General features: G+C 42.5%; 1 protein-coding gene across 1 annotated transcript in view; it reads left to right on the top strand.

Annotated features, from left to right (window-relative positions):
• LOC147693541 (GPI-linked NAD(P)(+)--arginine ADP-ribosyltransferase 1-like) overlaps positions 1-16537 on the top strand; it is a 94474-nt gene that overhangs the window by 32188 nt on the left and 45749 nt on the right. Inside the window, exons 2-3 of the mRNA XM_086933755.1 lie at positions 3204-3281; positions 6554-7295. Coding sequence (XP_086789881.1) covers positions 3210-3281; positions 6554-7295 — 814 coding nt within the window. The 5' untranslated portion in view covers positions 3204-3209. The remainder of the gene's footprint in view (positions 1-3203; positions 3282-6553; positions 7296-16537) is intronic.

Consider the following 16537-nt stretch of genomic DNA (forward strand, 5'->3'; position numbering starts at 1 on the left):
GGAGGTAAGGTTTCTCATTGTGAGTGGTTGCGCATGCTCGCGACCGCTCTCAATGAGAAACTACCAGTTCGCGTTGAGAAAGCTGTAGCTCGAGTAATAATCTACTCGAGCAGTGGAAAACTACAGCTCGCACTGTGCAAGATGCCGTTTTTTAATGATTGCACAGTGCCGGATGCTTGTCCGCACTGTGCAATCATTGAAAACACATCTTGCACAGTGCAAACATGCTACTACGCAGCTCGCGTAGTGCTACGTGAAGTTCGCGTAGTGCGAAGTGCACTTCGCGTAGCTTCGCATAGCGCTACTTCGCGAACTACGCCCACCCTTAATATTAACCTTTCACCCACTCCAGGCGTCTATTGGAGATTTTACGGGAAAAAGGGGTCTGTGTGAAAAAGCACGACTGAGTTACTCTAGTACCTTGCGTTAGATTATCGCCTTACCAAACGTTGGGCGCCATGTAGTGTAGTTCCTATTTTCCCAATAGGCTCTGCGCATTGGAATAACATAAACAATAGTTTAGACGTAGGACTGAGGTCGACTAGGTCTCTATTGAATATGTTAGACTTAATTAGGTTTGCCAGCTAGCTCAGAGGTCACTAGAAACTTTCTCGAATGAACAGGGAGGAGTTAACTTCCCTGATTAGACAAGAAGGGATTAGCTTCTGACAACCGCATAAACATGACAACTTTGCTCCCCCAGAATAAGGAGTATATCTCCAGAGTCGTGTGAAAACCATAGATATCTATTTCACTCAGTCAATCGTGGATACTTACAGCCTGATTCATCAAGCTGAATTGCGCTCGCAAAGGGCCAGATTCTGAGAATCTGGCCCTTTGCGATTTTTGCATTTGGGATTCATCATCCCAAATGCAAAAATCGCTATTACCGAAATCGCATATTTGCGAGGAATTGGATTTAAGGAATCTCTAATAGAGATTCCTTAAATACAATTCATCAACCAATTAGAAATTGCGAAATCGCAATATTTGGTCGCAATTTACCACAAAGTCTGACTTGGTGGTAAATTGCGAAAAAAGAGTAAAAAGCACTTTAGTGCATTTATTTATTTTGCATGTTACACACACACATGTCCTTTGGACATGTGTGTGCACAACACCTGTTCAAATGTGCATTTAAGGGGTGCTACAGGGTGTCCTTTGGACACCCCTGGCACCCTTCAAATCGCTATCTTATTTGCGATTAGCAAATTGCTAATCGCAAATAAGGAATACTCCCCATTTATTCCTATGGGCCTTTTGGCCCATAGGAATGAATGGGGAGCTTTTCCTTATTTGCGATTAGCAATTTGCTAATCGCAAATAAGGAATGTGTAGGAATCACATTTTATTTTGAGATTCCTACATGAATACTGTTTTGCAAGTCTCTAATAGCGATTCCTTATGACTCTCTATTAGAGACTCGCAAAACGGTTCTTTGATGAATCAGGCTGATTGTTTCACCAGAGAGCAGAGAAATAGAGAGACAGGCGTTTTCAATAAAAGGTGTTATTTATTGAGCAGTCTTCTTTCTCATGCAAGAGAAATGAATTGCCACAATTGCAATACTTGTTATAAAGTAAAGTGCGTACAGTAAAAGGAGTATTATGAAATAATACTGTAAAAGCATTGATAAGGTTTCTGAGCCATATGATACTTAAAATGTATAAAATATATACAATTATATACAATGCTAAAAGTTGACTAAACGTACTCAACTGATGTTTATAAATACGCCTACCCCAGTGTACCTAACCTAAGCCTGGTACGTGGAAAGGAGTAAGGGAGTTACAGTTTAAGTTAAGTTAGATTTGCCAAGAATCTGAATCAAGAATTCTCTAAGGATCTAATCAGCTCCGTACCTTGGTTTTAGAATGAAGGAGGTCTTGTATCTCGCTCTCAGGACTCGATCTCCCAGTAACCCGCAAGGGTGACTGGAAACACTGCAGCTGGATTTTCTCGGCAGGAGAAAAAGACAGCGTCTTTCTCAGTGCGTCAAATGGGAGGGACGGCTTCCTTCGGCACTCACATCAGCTGGGCTTCAGATAAGTAGATAGCCGCTTTGCTCCAAACCACCGTGTGTTGCTTAAAGCAAACGCTGGTATATTTATACCTGGAAGGTGCCGTGTTTGACGTAAGGTTGGACATAAGACGTCAATAAAAGATGTCACTAAGAACTGGCCGTTCTTTCAGTGCTCGCAGGAGTTCTAGGACAAATCAAAACAAAAGCATGGGGAATTCCCAGGTTGCTGGAGGTTTGGTTTGTTTAAAAAACTCGTTGTGCTTTCTAGAAGTCTAAGGAAGTAGCCTCGCCGTATTTGGATTGCATTGGCTATTACTAAATATGGATATGATTCTTATGCCTTTATAAGGATACAACTTGTTATAACCACATAAGGGCATAAATCGGGAATATTTAAATAGGGTCCTGGATACGTTTATAACACCCCAACATTTCTTACTGATGAAAGTGTTCCATTCTTTCTGCTCAGTACGCCATTCTACCCAGTTATCCATCAAAGAACTTTACCCCATGCCAGCCAGCCAACATAATTCATGCTTCACTGAATCGTGCCACCCTCTAAAATGTATGTGAGAAGGTAACAAAGGTAAGGTGGAATCAATCAGTGGAACATCTCCACTTCAGCTGCAGTACACCAGCCCAATTGCATGGGAGTAGAAAATTGCCCTTTTGCAAAACTCCTGACCATAGACCAGTAGTGCTCAGTACTTCAATACTTTTCCTAGGTAGACGCATGTCTGCTAATACCTGGCGTCAATTCTCAACTTCACTTAATGAAAGCAGTGTAACCTATCTGCTGTCAATAACTGACACTTTAAGAACGCCTACTCTCTTCAAAGTGGAAGTCACTGCTTTGTGACCATATGAGCTGTCGCAAACATTCCCATAATTTCCTTGCAAGCAGCTAAGGGGGCGGGAGGGGGGTTGTTCTTGCAGCTCACTTTTCTTTGTGACTTGCATGGGTTTGTAATGAATGTATAGATATTTGTGTTGTCAGTTGCAACGTCCATTGCCTATTTTGTAAATCGCATATTGGGATGTTGCTTTTGCAAAATATTATTTTCTAACTTGTTTTTGCAAATGCAAAATTTATTCGAAGATCTCTTTTCATACACTTGACTTGATGCTAATTATTGTATATGTTATGTCTGTCTTCACTCTAATGTTGTCTCTGTTGCAGGAAATAATGCCAAACATGGGGTCTTGGACTGTGATCCTTCCTTTGGTTTGTGCAGTGGTCTGCATGGATCCCTCTCAGGTAGGAAAGTGCGCACGGTTGTAAATGAAGTGGAGCTAAGGACAGCCCATGCTACACCTAGTTTAACCTTTGCTTTGCACTTATCACTGCATTTGGTGATGGTGATCCTGGAGGCAGCGGCAGGAACAGAAAACAAACAAGGCTGTGATTATTGTGTTCTGTTCTTGTAGCATCACTGTGCCCCAGAGAATGAGGAAAGGGTTCAACCGTGTGATGTCATAAGGGTTCAAAGGCCACACAATATCACTCCCACTATCCCTGGTATTGTGGTGCATTGGTCGTTTTTGACCTCTCTTCTTGAGGCTATTGATATTCAGGACTTGCTGGAGGGACTGTTTTGAAGGCTTTTTGAAATATTTAGCAGTTTACATTTTCACAAAAATCTATTCACTAGTAACTACGTAAACAAGCATTGGCAATGGCAATACGCCTGGCTTTCAAGAGCCAATCCAGTTTATTACAATTAGATAGTATCATAAGGCAAATGGTTATGCAGTTTGGGAAGTATGGCTGAGCCTGCAGATAGCAGCGCGCCTCAATCTGATGCATGAGGGGGTTTGCGCTGTAACACCACACGCAGCCAGGACTAGCAGTGTTGATTTGCAATGAGGGCAGCTTATTAAAGATGGCCTGTAGAGTTCATATTTGGGACATTTGTTTTTGAATAAAGCCTGCACCTGCTGTCTTATTTTTTGGTAATAATGTATCAAGAGTTAATGGTGCATAATGTGGGGTCATATCAAACACAAAAGCTGACGGGAGGAAGCTTGCAATTTGTCTAACCACTGGCAATCACAAAGGGTAGCACTCCAGTTAATCATTCTTTTGCACACCATGCCACCTCAGATTGGATCCAGCCATTTGCAAATCAGTCTTAACCCTGCTCCATTATGAACAGTCCGGCCCAAACAGCTCGGCCAGATCCTCCATGAACCAGAGTACAAGCAAACCAGGACCGATTTCACCCTGGTTGACACCGATCGCTGTACTGTGGTTGCATGTTTGACATTGTTCAACGTTCTGTCTATCAATTGTTTTTTTTGCACTTGTCACCCTAAGTGGTACGGGTATGCCCTGATACGGGTCCCATGCTCTCCAAGCCACTGGAGTCAAGCTAACCTGACTGATGAGTAGTGAACCCCCGAAACCGGTCCCCAGATTCTTGTTTCCATTCCAGGGAGGACCTGGCATGGCAGTTCGGGCTGGTCTGTTCCCATGGGTAGCAGGTTCAATACTGATTTGCATATGGCTAGTTTTAAACTGGAATGGCATGGGGAGCAACGAAACAATGGATTTAGGCCCAGATCGCTGCAATGTGATGAATGTATGGCACTGTTCAGCATTCTGTCCAACAATTGTACTTTTTGCACTGATAAATTAGGCAATTGAAGATATATTCATACATGTTTAAATGTAGTTTTAATGCCGACTTTTCAACATAGCTGTGGAGTAATCTGTCATTAATTTAAATGAGTTAAAGTGAGTTTACCAGTATGTGAACGTAGACTGCAATACAAACATTGAAACTATTCACCAGAGTGATGTTGTAATGTTTGTTTTCTCAGTCTAATGAAAACAGGTATACAATAAAAGAAATAGTCAGCATGTTCCAATGTTTAGGCTCAATAGTATTTTATTCTGAGATGAATACTTGTAATGGGTCTTTAAATGATTTCTTATTAAGGGAGGCTAATTTCTAGACCTTTATTTTTCTAGTATATTTATTTTTGGTTGGCTTGTTACCGCCCAATCTATAATTGCACAAGCCTTCTTCAGAACAGGGAATTGGCCAAGATTGGTGCAAAATATTTGCATTATTCTTCTCCATTTGTATATTGCACCACTTTCTACTTATCTGTATGTGGGCCACATTCAAAGGGTTCTACCCCAGCAGCAGATGCATCCATGGAGCTATGGGACTCACCTTGACATCAATATAGATCACGCACATCTACTCTGGTTGTCCAAAACAGTCTATGGCTGAGAAAGTACGGATGCTTCATAGTAGTTTGACCTCAAATGCAAAACATTCTCCATGACAACCCATGTACCAAGACCAGCCACCTAGCCTTCAGAAAGAAAACTCAAAGATAAGTTCTTCTTAATTTCCCCAGATACCTTCAGGTTATTTTCTTTACATACTTTTAGTCTATGCAAGTCTATTCATACTTGTATGTATTCTTCCATTTATTAGGATTAGTGTGTTTCTACTATGGGTGGAGATACAAGCTGGGTAGGTTTCAGCCTGATATCCCTCCTCCTGGAGATACCAATACCAGCTACATTGGTAACTTAGTACCGGGCAAAAGTATTCCTGATGACATATTTTAGGGAACAGGAATTGGTGTTTTCTCAATCATTCTCGAATGTTTTCCTCTAGCGTTTCATCCATAGGTTTTGACTTCTTCCAGTAGTTGTAGTCCCTGGTTTGAACATCTTAACTCCTATCACCGACTCCATCAAGATTACAGGGGGTTCTTAGGAAGGGGCTTTTAGTACACAAATGGAGATGATTCTACTCAGAGGCATTTGGACTCCCCTGCAGATTATATCACAGTTGCCAGGAAAAGTAATTGCCAAGTATAAGAAAATTAAGCTGTAAGTCTCAGATTAGACTCAGTTAGGGTTTTTTTACAATGAAGGAGCTGATAGAAATTACTGATACAGGGGCAAAGATTGACAACTCAAGGGACCAGGCTCTTCTCCAGTAGAACCTTCCAGGCTTCTCTGGCTGAATGCTGAACATTTGAAATAAGTGATGCTCATTAAACCCTTGTGGTCGTTAGGAAAATCAGCTTCAGCTCATTTTCGGTCAATCTGAAATCCGCCCATGCTCAGGGGCCAATCAGCCTGGAGCCATTCTTACCAAGATAGAAATGGAGTTTGGGAATCACTTTTTGGCAAAAATAATATCCCCTTCTTGCCACCAGTTGAAGCATGGAAACCTTTAACTCAATGTGGTAATGATCTCCTATTACTGCTCTATCAGGATCATTGGAGACACTAATAAGTGCCCTAAATATGATCCCCAGTTATAATGGGGAGCAGAAAACCTCACACAAAAAGACTGATTGACAACCCCAAGCCTGGATAGCAGTGGTGCTACTACGACAGTTCACAGAAGTGATCACACGGTAGTTAATACCTGGTTACTGGATACTAGCGTGACCAGGAATATGATCAGTAGGAATACTCATAGAAAGGTATTTGATATTGTGTTTTGTTGGTTCACCTCATAGGCACCTCATAAATATATCTACTTTTCCACTTAGGTCCAAAGTGTTCACGTCATCAGAAGAGATGTCTTCTCCTCTCTGGAGTCTACCCTCGACATGGCTCTCATCGCCTACGATGACCAGTACAAGGGTTGTGGGAAGGCCATGGAAGCAGAGATCCCTCAGTTGTTCCAGCTTGAGTACAAGACAAACAAAGACTTTGCCTCTGCTTGGGACACAGCAAAAGAAGAATGGGAGGACAGGAAGCGATATACTGTGAAGCCCCCAGGTTTCAAAGATGAATACGCCATTGCTATCCTGGCCTACACCATCAACGGGCCTCTCCATAAAGTCTTCAATGCCGCCGTGAGGGAAGCTGGCCGGTCCAGAGAATACTATCTAAGGAACTTTAAATTTAAAGCCCTGCACTATTTCCTGACAAACGCCCTCCGCGTGCTCGACGAGTACGACACCCCAAAGTGCCATATAGTCTACAGGGGGATTAAAGGTGTTCGGTTTAAATCTGTGGGACAGAGACCCATACGCTTTGGCCAGTTTACATCTTCGTCCTTAAATAGTGAAAATGCCCTGCAGTTTGGGAAGGATACCATCTTCACCATCGAGACCTGTTATGGGGTCAGCGTCAGGAATTTCTCCTTCTTTCCTGAGGAAGAGGAGGTACTCATCCCACCATTCGAAAAGTTCAAAGTGACCAATTTCACCAAAGACACCGACAAGAATATCATCCGCCTACAATCGATGGAAAAGTCCAGCAACTACAACTGTGAGTTTGTCAAAGGTAAGTCAATCATTTTGTTTAAATGAGAGTGCGTAATGAGTAAACACATATAACCCAAAATAGAATGATGAACAAAATTTAAAACACTCCTCTGAAAATCATTATAGATTCGCCTCTATATAATAATTATGGAAATCTTAAAAATGTGCCTGAATTTGACTATTCTACTCTCATTTCCTTCTTCTTTACATAGATATTGTTGTCCTAAAGACTTGCTCTCTAAGGGAAACAAGCATTGGCAAAGCCAATAGAATTGGCTTGCATTTTGAGCTGATTAAATCATTGAAAAAGGCTGCTACACTGGAAAAATAACGATTGCATTCTGTAACCTATACTTCTATGAGCTAAATGTTCTAATGTTTGATGATTGATTATACTCTTGTATTGCAAAACAGTCCTTCATGCATGTCATTGCAAGCTTCTTACTTTGATGTGGAATGATACACCACACACCCAGGACCATGAACTGAAAGAGCACTAGTCCTCTGGGCGGAGCCAAATCGCACTCTTTGTATTGTAAAGAGTTAGTAACAATAGCTCTTGCAGTCAACAGTGTGTTGTCAAGCCAGACCGAAAGGGTACTTTGCTGTATTTTTGAATCTCACCTATTTACCTTGTGTGCATAAACTGCTCTATCACCCTATGTTCTGGTATTTTCTACATCGAACTGCAGAAATAATTCTATAAAGTTGGTGTCGAGCTCTGTCTTATGTGGTAACATTCATTACTTGATCTTTGCAAAGACGAACTCACCATCTTTTCACTAAATGCTGTTTTCTACATATCGCTAGCAAAGTTTGCTATGTTTCATTCAACCAACTCAAGCTTTTATGATTTGAACATGTGACAGGCAGGTCATGTAGTGTAGTTCCTAGTTTCCCACTAGGCCCTGTGCATTGGAATAACATAAACAGTAGTATCGACTTAGAAGTGCGGATCTTCCAGGCCTCTACTGACTATGCTAAAATTGGGTGTGTTACCAACTAGCTCAGAGGTCACTGGAAACTTTCTTGACTGAAATAGGAAGTGATCAGCTTCCCTGGCACAGATAAGAAGGGATTCAGCTTTCCAACAACCGTGCAACATGACAACTTTGCTCCTCAGATCAAAAGTCAATCTCTAGGGTCGTGTGAAACAATAGACATGTATTTCACTCAGTCAGGTTAGTGCAGTTTACTTTCACAAGATGTAGAGAATAGAGAGACGGGCGTTTGTCAATAAAGGGTTAACATTTATTGAACAGTCTTTCTTCTCGTACAAGAGAAATGTATTGCCACAATTGCAAGACTTGTTATTATAAAAAGTACGTACAGTAAGATAAGTATTGCAAGATAATACTGTAAAAGCATTGATATGGTTTCTTAGCCATACAATGGATTAAAAGTAATAAAACATATATACATTCATATATACATTAGGCTAAAATACTCAACTGGTGCTTCTAACTACACCTACCCCAGGGTACCTGACCTAAGCCTATATACTTGGGAGGGGAGTAAGTAAGTAGCTTCAGTTTAAGTTGGTTTTGCCAAGGTTTGCTTCAAGAATTCTCAATAAGGGTTTAGTCAACACCATACCTCTGAATAGAATGATGGAGGTCTGGTATCTCCTTCAGGGGGAACTCGGTATCCCAGGCACCCGCAAGGGCTGACTAGAAACGCTGGAGCTGGATTTCTCTGCACGAGAAAGGCAGCGTCTCTCTTCAGCGCGTCGAGGAGGAGGAGGAGGGACAGCGTCCGCGGGCAGCTGGCTTCTGCTGGATGTCTTCGCAGAGGGACGGCTGTTCAGCTCCTAGTTACACCACACCATCGTTCACGCTTTAGCAGCGATAATGGTATCAGCGGCTTCAGGAGACGGGCAGCAGGCTGCAGCAACAGGAACGCTCATTGCTTAAGGCAACGTTGGTAATATTTATACCTGACAGGTGCCTGGTTTGACGTAAGTTTGCTGGACATAAGACGTCAATTAAAGATGTCACTAGGAAGTGATAGCTATCAGTTGCTCATTAGAGTTCCATTACTAATCAAAACACAGCAAGCGGGGATTTCCAGGTTTGCTGAGTTTTTATCTTGTTGAAGAACTCGGAGTGTTAATCTAGGAGTATCAGATAGTGACTTCTGCTCTGTCATTGCACTAATTGGTTGCAAAGGAAGTGGCAGAGAACTATTCTGGAATGTGGCTCTGTTCGTGTGAGGCCAGAGATGATTTTCTGAATATCGCACTTGAACGGTTATGCCAATATAGGGAATAAATGGATTTATAGCCGAATAGGGGCATAAGGTCACAGTATCGATCAGGATCCTAGATAAGCACGCAACACCCACTCCACAGGTTCATGTCCATCAAATTACTAAAACTAGAGCAATAGGATGCATGTGTAACATTGCCCACCCCAAAATACATAAATGCATTCGAAATAGGCGTATAATGTAATACGTGAAATTTAGGTACTGTACGTTTTCGAAGCATAGAAATCATTCAAAAATTATTGCATATGGAATCAATGAACGATTATGCAAAAAGAATTACACATGAAATATCTCTGAAACAGAAGAAGGGCGAGATAAATCATCACATATAAATGCATTACAATAAATGTGCTAGAGGCTGGTGTAACTCATTATGTCTCTAGATGTGTTTAGAAATAGAAGTTGAAGCTTCTGTTCTCTAAGAATAGTTTTTACCTTAAGCAAAGAATTGTTCGTGCTAAAAAAGGGTCAATATTAAAAAGTGTTCAATTCAAAAGAATTAATGCTTGAACGGGGAAATCGAGTTCCAACGCTTTTAGCAGTTTTTGTTGTTCAAAACTGAAGGCCGAATTCAGAGTTCATGGGAACGCTGTGTGTCGGAAAGCTTCTCCAAAGTTATTGTTTCTGTTCGGGTGAGAACATCATATCAGACAGGCTCTCAAAAAATTGGTCTACAAAATCAGGTGACAGTTCAACCAAATTCGATAGTGCTGTAACTTGGCAGGTGTGAGAATGATTGCTGTCATCATAGTCGGGATCAGCAATGCTCACAGAAGGTCGTACCTGGGTGATGTTGCTTTTGTCACTCGCTCCACTGTTACCACCTAGTCGTAGCACAGGAGTCTTGAGGTAATATGAATTTTTATGGTCAATTGTGTCCCCTAACGTGAACCCCACCGTCTCCATGTATGTGCTTCAAGTACATGTATGTTCCCTCCTAGACCAGCTATGAAGACGCAAATACATTTGCGTCCAACGTCAACATGTCCTCTTTCAGATCCACCATGAATGGATCGATAATTCTGTTCCTAAGTATGCCGTGCCACCGTCTTTACATGGTGCACTTTCACGTTTCCCCTGGCTCAGGCGAGTTAGGCCCTGATTTCTGCCATCGAGTCTTTTCTGCCTTCTGCCTCTGGATGTTACAGCCTGGACCTGCCTCCATATCCCTGACCTTTGTCTTACTCCCTGCGCGGCTAGCGGTGCCTGGATCGGCCTGCCTGCCTGCCAAGACTGTATTCAGCCTTCAAGTTATCTGCTCCGCTCCTCGAAAATACATTCCTGTCTAGTAGTTTAGGTAAACATCCTTCCCAGCTGCAGAGCAAAGGGCCCGGCCTTTCCGTCTCCATGCAAGAAATTCATTGCTCCCGTTACCAGGATAGGCCCATGCCCCCCTCGCATCTCATGTAGACACGTAGACGCTTATACACGCACTAACAGTCAGTATAGAATAGCCTCTGCCCGAGAGACCTTTTCCTTCCAGATAATACAGTTCCTCAAACACCAGATATTAGATATGATTTGGGATTAGGTTGTTCTGACACCCCAGACTTCTGTCTCCTCATGTGAGGCTAAATGTCAAGTCCCCCTCACCCTCCGGTTCCACGTCAATCACACGTCATGCTGCTGCGCGCGCATCTATGCCACATGTTTCTGCTGACACTGCAGGATTCTCTTTTGGATCCACCCACTTATGACACCTTTATGTGACGTTTCTAGCACGCACCTCCGTGTACGCCCTTGTGCACGCCTTCTGTTACGTACACGTGTTCTTATCTCTCCTCTCAGCTGTTACGCCTTCTGCATCCATCACCACTGTAATGCATTGACTATATATATGATATGCTGTCAATAAATTATTGTCTATCCCTTCCTGAACCTTCGTGGTGATGGAAGGCGATTGCCTTGGTTCGAACCAATTCCTTTATAAGGAATAAAACCCCTTCTAAAACCTCAGATACCACAGATCCTGCCTCTTATTATTTCTGAGTTATTCTTATTGAACTTTACCGCATAAATTAAGCATAGGTAATTAAAATTTACCACATAATTGGCGCCCGAACAGGGACCCCTCCCCCACCTTACGCGCCGGCGGTGCGTTGCAGGCCCGGTCCCCTGCCACAGCCGTGACGGACAACTACGCGTACCCGCAGGATTTCCTGTACCTCCCTCAGGCCAACGGAGGTGACTGAGGCTGCGATCGACACCCAGACGAGGCGGTGAGGAGTGCGGAGGATCCCGACCAGAGCCTAGCTGAGAGAGCAAGGTCCGAGGTATTCAGAGGCCCACCAGGTTCCGAAGTCCCGAAGTACCTACATCACGAGTCGAGTCCAGTCCGGTCCAGTCCAGTGTCCAGTTTCCGAGGCCTTCCGTTCCGTGCTTCCCGGTGAGTACCGTTGCTGGGGACGCATCTAGACGAGCGCATTAATTTGTGCCGGTCAAGACGGGTTTGGGTACACAGACCCGGTATGCACTGTTTTAGCGGTGTATCTGTACTGTTTAGCAGTATATCCAGTATGCAGTTATCTAGTTTCATTCTAGTTATTATTGTTCGTTTTTTTCCTTGAAATGTTTAAATGTGTCTTAAATGTCGTGGTATGAGTGATTGTTCGATCTTCATTACTGTGTTTATTGTATTAGCTGTGTTCAAGTTCGAGTAAGTATCAAGTATCAAGGTTCAAAAATGCCGCTGTTCAGTAAGTTAAGACAAATAAGAACTAGGAAAGGGATACTTGAGGAAGCTGTTCCCATCCCACCCAGGGACACTCCCGGATATTTTATGTATCATAAGCACGGCCCAGATGCCGTATTATTCCTTGACTTGTGGGTGGATTACACCAAAGATTTAGCAGAGAATCAGAGATGGCCCGTTACGGGGACATGGGATGCCTAGTGCATCATGAGAGTAGAAGAAGCGTTATGGAAAAAGAAAGCCAGACAGTCACAAAAACGCACAGAGAAAGCACTCAGAAAAGCAGAGAAAAGTAGAGAGGATTCAGACAAAGCCAAAGAAAACGTATTAGTAGAGGAAGGTATACGAGTTAAAGCAGAACAAGTAGACAGACAACGAAATACTCTTATGAATGGTATGTATCCTCTTCTGACCGAGGGTTTACCTAAGGCCACCCAGGAAGTACCAAAAGATCTGCCACCTCCATTACTCCCGACTAAATTACATCACAAAACCGCAAAGGACATATTCCTTTCTTCCTATTTAGACGATGTAGCTCCCGAATATGTTAATATTCCGCCGCCACACACACCACCTGTTGACGGCACCCCACCCCGAGATAATCAGCACCCACTTCCGCAACAACGGACTCCTCCTCCCGGTCCACATCCTGCGCCCGTTCCTCCAGCCCCAATGCTTCCTGCACCTATTCTTCCTGGCATGAATCCACTAAATCCTTTCTTACCTGGCACCTCAGGAGGTGCGACAGGAGGTTTTCAAACACCGCCACAAACACACCGATTGACTTATAGGGATTTAGCACAACAACGTACACCTCAATCAGCGAATTACGATATACTCAAAGAGCCTCTTACAGACTGTAGATATGATCCAGGTAAAGACGACAGAATGATGCTCGCATCAGTACGTCTACGACGAGTTGCCAACTATTTAATGATACTACCAGGAATGATTGATCATCTAGACAGAATATATCTTTTTGTCCAAACGGGGCAAGGCCCGGAAAGTATTGGCGAGGCCATGGCACATCAGAAAGTTGACACTCAAAGAATGATATTACGTTTCTTCATAAACTGCTTGATAAGAAACCAAGATAGGCCTGGTGCAGACCAGAAAAAGAAAGCAGACCAGGAAGAAATGAAAGGACTTAACAAATGGGGTCAGAATATAACAGACGGAAAACATGATAAACAGAGTTGTATAGAAAACATGTACCGAAGGATCCGAAAAGCAGTAATACAAATACACGAAAGAAGACAGCCTGAAAGAGAAATAGATTCAGACAAGAATGAATCCTCGGAGGAGGACGAACAACCAGAAACCACAGCAGGAACATTACAATTACCCTCTAGAGAAATGATAGCATACGTAGGTAAAGGAAGATCCTTTAATAATTCAATACGTCCGGTACGTCCAGAAAGTAAGAGACTTTTTCAAGCAGCTATGTCAAGCTCAAGGACCCCTGAACATCTGTTTCAGGCTACCGATAGAATGCTCCAAGAACGAATGGGGTACCATGTACTCGATTCCATGGACGAACAAGAATTAGCCAGGTCAGCAGTACAATGGGCTGACAATTCCGATAAATATAGTGATGATGCGTTAGCGCAAACGTTTTTGAGCCTTTCCCCAGACGAACAACGACTAGCTGGTATGTACATGATACAACACCTCCTTTTATTGTATAAAAGCCAACACTCTGATCCTGGTCCCCTGTCTGATATATTAATAGAACTACTCATGAATAAATGGAGAGGCCTAGGTACTGATTTAATTAAAGTAATTCTAGAACATCGGCACAGATATAGTGCCTTCCTGTGTCCGCAGTCTGTTCCAGCTCCACCCGTTGAAAGAAAAATGTATTACATAGACAGACAGAATCCCTTACGAGAGGTGCACCCAGTTAGGAATGAAGATAATACCTTTAGACGCATGTTTGTGTACACGCCCATAACTAAAATAGAACTATTGGAAATGAAGAAGTTAGTGCCTAGCCATAACAAGGATCCAGCAGGTTTTCACCGTGAAATAAAAGACATGTTACTCATGGGTGATTATACCTATCCCGATATCATGAAAATATTGAAAGTATTACTGCCTGCCGGTATTTACGAGAAACTCAAAGAAAAAGAATGGGAGGTGGGAGAGCAAAAGATTGATTGGGCTGCATTAGAAAACGAAGAAAACACTAGGGCTTGGGGACAAAACGAAAGCCTTACCAGGATTGTTAGTACAAGTATTGCCACGTTTATTAGCAACGAAAAAGGAGGACTGGGGTGCAATCTCAGCCTGCAAACAGAAACCCGATGAAGACACTAGTGATTTTTATTCCCGATTTGAGAAATGTTTTGGTATTAATAGTGGCCTGAAAGCAAGCAGTGAGTCATATCCACACCTTTTTGTTACTAAGTTAGTCGAGAATTCCTTGCCCCAGGTTAAGAACAGAGTACTGAAGGTCGAGAGCACCTGGCAAGCAAATACCCCTTCACAAATGTTACAAATGTTACAGTATCACCAGAATAGAATTAGAGAAGAACATGAGCACGAACAAAGACATATGAAAAACACGAAAATGAAAATGCTAGTTGCCCAGTCAGTTCCAGCTGACGGTCAGAAAAAGGGTATGACCCAGTCCAGTAATTCGGCAGCTCCTGTTAAAGGGACATGTAACTACTGTAAACAGCCAGGTCACTATATAAATGAGTGTGCAGTTTTAAAACACAATATCGCTACAGGTAAAACTAAAGAGAGACCGCGTCCACCTAGACAAGATCAGACCCAACAACTAGTACCACAGGGAAGTGAAGAGCCTGCTGATGAATAGATACATTACTTAGCGAAGATCACTGATCATGGATCTGCTATAATACTGCCTTAGTACAGATCATGTACGCCATCAAAATGGGAGGCACAGACAATACTATAATGGAATACGTATCCTATGATATGGGAACAACCCAAAGGCCAATAGGAATGGAGATTTGATTGAACAGGAGAACAGCATCTTTCATGAACTTATACCGTGCTACCTCATACATGAACCTATACCGTGCTACCTCATATTTGTTATATATACATGTTTTGTTATTATTTAATCATAGCATATTTACTTATGCTAACGTCACATGTGCTACGAATATATATGTCATCTACCTCACTGCGATTGCTTGCTAACTGCTTATACATATGTTAACCTTGTTTCCTTTTCTTATTTCATGTTAAGCGCTCTGATACCCACGGGTCTTGTTCGCGCTATACAAAACTTTATAATAAATAAATAAATAAATAGTACAACCTATGCATACTTCACAACAGACAGTACAGACCGTAGCAGTACCACAGCCACAGCCCATTGCCGCAACACAAAACACGACGCAACAGATGTACCAGTATGCACAGAATGATTATCCAGATTATCAACGATACACATGAAACAGCCTAGAGAGGGAGGTTGGCTTGCCTCTTATTGAGGTTCCTGTAGATCAAGAAGGTCCTTATGTACATAGTCAAGTATTAGGGAAAGACAGAAAGTTTTTAATCGACACAGGGGCAAGTCGCACAACTATAAGTCACGACGAGGTTCCAGGGGCACCCCTCTCAGGCTCACAGAATGTTTCCCTTGGATTTTCAGGAAAGCCTGTTATTAATGAAGTATCGCAACCACTTCCCCTTGCAGTTGGTCCATTGACACGTACTACAGATTTGTTACTTACGAAATCATGTCCAGAAAACTTGTTAGGTATAAAGACACTGAAAGCTCTAGGAGCTGTTATTTGCTGTTCTCCGGAAGGAGTAAGATTATTCTTGCGCGACTTTAAGGGTCACTACGTGTTGAGAGATATTGATCCCAGACTACAGAATATACCTGCACATTTATGGGCACAAGGCCCCACTGATGTAGGTTGTATGCACATTACACCATATCGAGTCACACTCAAGCCAGGAGTAGTATTACCACGCATTCGACAATATAAGTTACCCCCAGATGCTGTAGTGGCTTTGCTGAAAATCATTGACGAGCTTATTGCACAAGGAGTGGTTGTGGAAACCGACTCCAATCTTTGTAATTCACCTATCATTCCGATTCTTAAACGCACCGATCCAAATGCACCCCCAGTTTATCGATTAGTTATCGATTTACGAGAACTGAATAAATGCATTGTACCACAGTATCCTGTGGTCCCAGATATCTCTTCATTATTGACTGCTATTGATTCAGAAGCAACGTTCTTTACTGTAATTGACCTCAAGAACGCCTTCTTTAGTGTCCCAATCGATACAGAAAGCCAATATCTGTTCGG

The sequence above is a fragment of the Lissotriton vulgaris genome, chromosome 8 (genome assembly GCF_964263255.1).
Source record: "Lissotriton vulgaris chromosome 8, aLisVul1.2, whole genome shotgun sequence".
In the NCBI taxonomy this organism is placed as follows: Eukaryota; Metazoa; Chordata; class Amphibia; order Caudata; family Salamandridae; genus Lissotriton; species Lissotriton vulgaris.